General features: G+C 35.9%; 1 protein-coding gene across 1 annotated transcript; it reads right to left on the reverse strand.

Moving 5' to 3' along the window:
* Nucleotides 1-3,622, reverse strand: LOC105763548 (transmembrane 9 superfamily member 3). The gene is made up of 5 exons (XM_052633860.1): nucleotides 3,480-3,622; nucleotides 2,652-3,236; nucleotides 2,480-2,554; nucleotides 2,112-2,268; nucleotides 1-750 (listed from the first exon to the last, which is right to left on the reverse strand). The coding sequence occupies exons 2-5, from the start codon at nucleotides 3,053-3,055 to the stop codon at nucleotides 1-3; spliced, it is 1,386 nt and encodes a 461-aa protein (XP_052489820.1). The 5' UTR covers nucleotides 3,056-3,236; nucleotides 3,480-3,622.
* Nucleotides 3,623-4,779: the final 1,157 nt, after the last annotated feature.

A 4,779-nucleotide genomic window follows, 5' to 3' on the forward strand; every position in this document is an offset into this window, starting at 1 on the left:
TTATGACATGGTTATCGCACACCTACCAATATACCACAAGAATGTAAGCATATTGTAACTGAAAGAAAAAACATACCAAACATGTGCTAAAAGACAAAAAAAATTACTTGAGCACCAAATAATAATATTAATATGAGAATTTTTAAAATATTTTCCATTCAACCAATCATCTATATGTTCTTGTACGATGTTTGTGCCTACTTGCAAATGCATGTGTTTCACTGTTTCTTTATATATGCAAATCAGAAAGCTAAAAACAGCATACCTCCACCACCACTCATGGTCTTCAGCAGCAAGTTGAAAATAAGTCATAGCCACGGTGACAAAAGCAGAAACAATCAAGAGAAGGATAAAAACAATAAACAGGATGCTGTCTATGGTGTAGATCCTATGTCCCCACACACTGGCAAATATGTAGTAAAGTTCAATACAGATGGCACTGAATGGCAAGAACCCTGCCGTTGCCATCTGAGGAAGAGTTTGTTGGTACCGAGGCAATGGTGGGATCTCTCTAGGATATATTGTAGTGCGGCAAGGCACTTGAAACTCTGCCTTGGTATTCTTTCCAGCAATACCTCCTAATATTAATAAAGGAGATGTGACCAGAGTCCATATGAGAAAAATCACCACAATGGTTCCAAATGGCAATGCTGCAGTGGCCTTATAAGCAATTGCGACAGTGTTAAGAAAGCAAAATGTGACAAAAAGAGGCCCATAGGACAAGCTTCCGGTCAGTAGTAAGTTTCTCACCTGTCATTGAAAAGGATAGAAATAGATATTACATCTGATCGAAAAGATATTTACATATAATAAGTAAGACATTTTCATTTTTGTTACCAATCTAAAATTAGGAGGCTAGCATGTTTGCGTTCCAAGTTCCTACTTTCTATCATTGAGATTCAGCAGAAAAGAGAGGGCAGGATTAAGATAAGGGAATTGCTCAATTTCCATTGCATGAGCTTAGATTAGGAAAATAGCAACCTTAAAATCAGCTTCAAGAAAGAGATTTATAAGACTCAAATATAATGTGGCATTTCAAATTTTGAAATACAATAGCAATTAAGGAACTAAAATTCATTCAATGTTAACAAAAAAATTATAATTTTAGCTTGACATCTATGATTATCAGCTGAAATTTCTATGTACCAATTTCATCTCATGTTTTTCAGTTCTAATTTTCCAAGGAAGGATGCACATTATAGTAACAAATCATTCAGAGGCAATCTTCTCTGTTTCCAGTTTTTCTCAAAAACCGAAAATTGAGGGAGCATAAAATGTTCTCATTGGCAAACACTAACTACTGGAATTCACATATTATGCCATTTTGTAAACACTTCCGATTAAGTATATTCTCACTCCATATGCAAAAATATTTGGATTTTATAACATAGTTATATACCTTGAAGACCATAACGCTACATGAATAGTTAAAACCCACAGACAGACATGAATTGGTTGAGTGAAACAAGTCAATGGGTCAGCTATTGAGATGTCAACCAACTGAGAAAATTCATATGTATAAATTATTTCAACCATAAAACTCAATCTGCCATGTGCTGTCAATAAAATGGTTGGGCTTAAAGATGATCAATGAAACTATTCTATCAAGTCAGGCTATTAGGTTTTTGAACAAAGGTCCTACTGTAGGTCAATAAATTTCTCTTCTCATATGGTAAAACATAGAATTTGGACAAGTGTCATGGAAAAGAATCAGTGCTATAAAAAGTTAAAATCCTTTCTGATAACATGCGCAAATATTGTGGCTTCCTATCAGAATGTATGGAAGAAAAACTGGTCAATTCTCCAACTGAACCTCATATATATTTGACATTTCCAGCCTTTACTGATTCATTCTTTTCTTTTTTCTTTTCCGAAGCCTTTCTGCTTTTGTCATATCTTTGGTTTCTCCCTCAATCTTCTTTGCTTCTCCACAATGGCTTACATTTTTTTAGTTGGTTTAACCAGCAGAGCCAATTTATTTTTAGCAAAAAGGATGATGATTATAAACTAGAAAAGGAGTCCTCAAAATGTAAAATATCATCTCTTTCTCTAATACCAAAATAATAATAATTTATAGATAGGCAACAGGAAAAGAGACAAGTATCGCATACCCAATTTGTTCCTTCAAGTTGGCAATAGAAAGAGGCAGCAGTGTAGCCAGCAATTAAAGATGTAAGGGCATAAATGACAACCAGAGCACTGAATAAGGCTCCTCGATTATATGGATAAAAGACCCCAACAAGAGCGAGGATAAATATAAAACTTGTACTGGAAAGCATGCAAATAAATATAGTCAACAGATTGCTCAGAAACAATAGCCCAAAAGTAACTTTTAATGGAAGGCCAAATTTAACTAAACCATTGACTCTCCCTTTTCTATGTCTTTTGTTCGGAGAATAACTGTTAACTAGGATGGATGATACTCAGAGTAAAGAGCTGAGTGCCAGAACCAAGAGCCGCTGAAAAATGCTTTGGGTACCTGAACACATCACCATGAATGTACTTCCACCCAGTCTCTTCTTGGTCATCTGCAGATTCTTCATCATGTGCATACCTCTTAAACAAGTAAAGCAGGAAGTGGAAAGTCAAACCAAGTAATTTGTATTAAATATGGATTTTTGATGTATGGAGCAGAAGGAAATAATTCTTACTCAACAAAATCATTCTTCAGAACTCGCATTAGAATGGTAGCAAGGAAACCAGTCAGTAACAGAACGGTTACACAAGAATTGATGATTGAGAACCAGTGGATTTCCAAGTGGTGCGGCATCGAAGAAGACTGTGAGTATTTGTCCATCCGCTTCTCGAAGGGAGTCTCAGTTTCCTTCCATTTGACAGTGTACATGAAATCAACATTTACAGGTTCATCTTGGGTGAGGTCCACAAGGGAGTTGGGATCAGATCGAACAGTAATCTCAATCACGCGATCCTTATTGTAAAGGATTTCGAATATCAGATGCTTAAAGAGATAATACTTATACTCACTTGGATCAGCCTTGCCTTCATTATCAACTTTCCCTAAGAAGCCCCAAATGGGAAGGTCGTTGTAATACATTTGGAAGTAATAGTTCTTAGAGACGGCCGTTCTGAACTTGGCAACTTCTTCCTTTGCCAGCTTCCTTTTGCAAGCAACTTCAGCCTCCTTGTTACCAAAAAGTCAAGTCTGTAAGGAGCACTCACTAGCCGATCGCCGTTCAAGACTTCACCCAAAGCTTCCTTCTTCTCCTTCACGGGAGCTGCAATGCAAAACCCTCAATTTCTTTATTTATATAACTTTACCTTGGGAAATCTAAAGAAAGTTATATTCTAAGGATTAAATAGACCCTCAAAAACCTGAGGAACAGAAAGGAAAATCGAAGAGACGGTATGTCTCACTGTCAATTAAAGGAAGCAAAAAAAAAAGAGCAAACAATGTTAGCTAAATTCTGTCAAAATTTCATAAAATTTCCAAGTTCATCAGAAATCACGAAAAATCAGACCTGGGATTGTGGAAGGGACCCACTTTATTAGCATAGAGAGGGACTTCATCTCCAGCTGTGTAACGATGATCAGAAGCACTGGATCTGACCTGCGCTACGCCGCATACGACCACAACTGCCAAGGCAAGCAACCAAGCCCTTAATCTCTCCATTGACGACTAGGGGTGTGCATAATTCGGGTAAAACCGAAAAAATTCGGTTAACCGACCGCATTCGGTTAATCGGTCGGTTAACCGAATTTTTTCGGTCGGGGTCGGTTAATTTTTTTATGATTTTTCGTTAACGGTTAATTGGTTCAAACCGGTCGGTTAACGAAAATTTTCGTTAACCGAAAAAATTAATAAATAAAATTATCCAACCCAGCCCAAACTCAATTACCCAACCCAATTACCCAACCCAATAAAACTAAAACTAAAGTTTACCCAATTACCCAATCCAATAAAACTAAAACTAAAAGACAACCCAATTTACTAAAGTCTAAAACCCAAATTACTTTAATAATTTATAATTTTAAAAATTTTAAAAATAAAAATAAAAAAATTCGGGTAATTCGGGTATTTTTTGGTAATTCGGTTAATTCGGGTAATTCGGGTAATTCGGGTAATTTTAATCAAAATAAAAAATACATAATTTTCGGTTAATTCGTTAATCGACCTTATTAACCTAAAAATTTCGTTCGGTTAATTTTTTTTAAAAAAATCGGTTCGATTAACGGTTAAAATTTTTGGAAGGTCGGTTAATTCAGTTATAGTAATTTCGGGTCGGTTAACCGGTCGGTTAACCGAATGAACACCCCTATTGACGACTGCAGCAGATGCAGAGGTATCTAAAAAAAGAAAAAAATTTATGCTAAACCAGTTCAAAGCGACGTCCTTTCTATATATTTTATTTATTGGTACTTTGCATCCTTTCCTAGGTAGCATAGCAATAGCAATCGACAAATAGCATTGATTTTGATTCACACTGCGTTGGTTTTTTTAGGCTAAAAAAATTTACAACTAAAATGTTAGTAAACGCAAGGCTTATTAAAAAGCATTCTTCATTGTGTTGAAAATGCATTTCACCACACCGGAGTTTTAATTCTAGACTGAAGCCTTTTGTTCCAGTAAAAATTTAACAACTTCAATTGCTTTTTGTTTTCCTCTTTTACCTATATATTCTTCAATTGCATTCTTCAGTAGCCAAAAACCAAGCCCTACGAGTAGTGTGAAGCACTTCAAACCTCTTTTACTAAGGACGGATAATGACCGTACCAAACATTGCGATTAAACTCACTAAGACCATGTTTGGTTGGGTTGGG

The sequence above is a fragment of the Gossypium raimondii genome, chromosome 7 (assembly GCF_025698545.1).
Source record: "Gossypium raimondii isolate GPD5lz chromosome 7, ASM2569854v1, whole genome shotgun sequence".
In the NCBI taxonomy this organism is placed as follows: Eukaryota; Viridiplantae; Streptophyta; class Magnoliopsida; order Malvales; family Malvaceae; genus Gossypium; species Gossypium raimondii.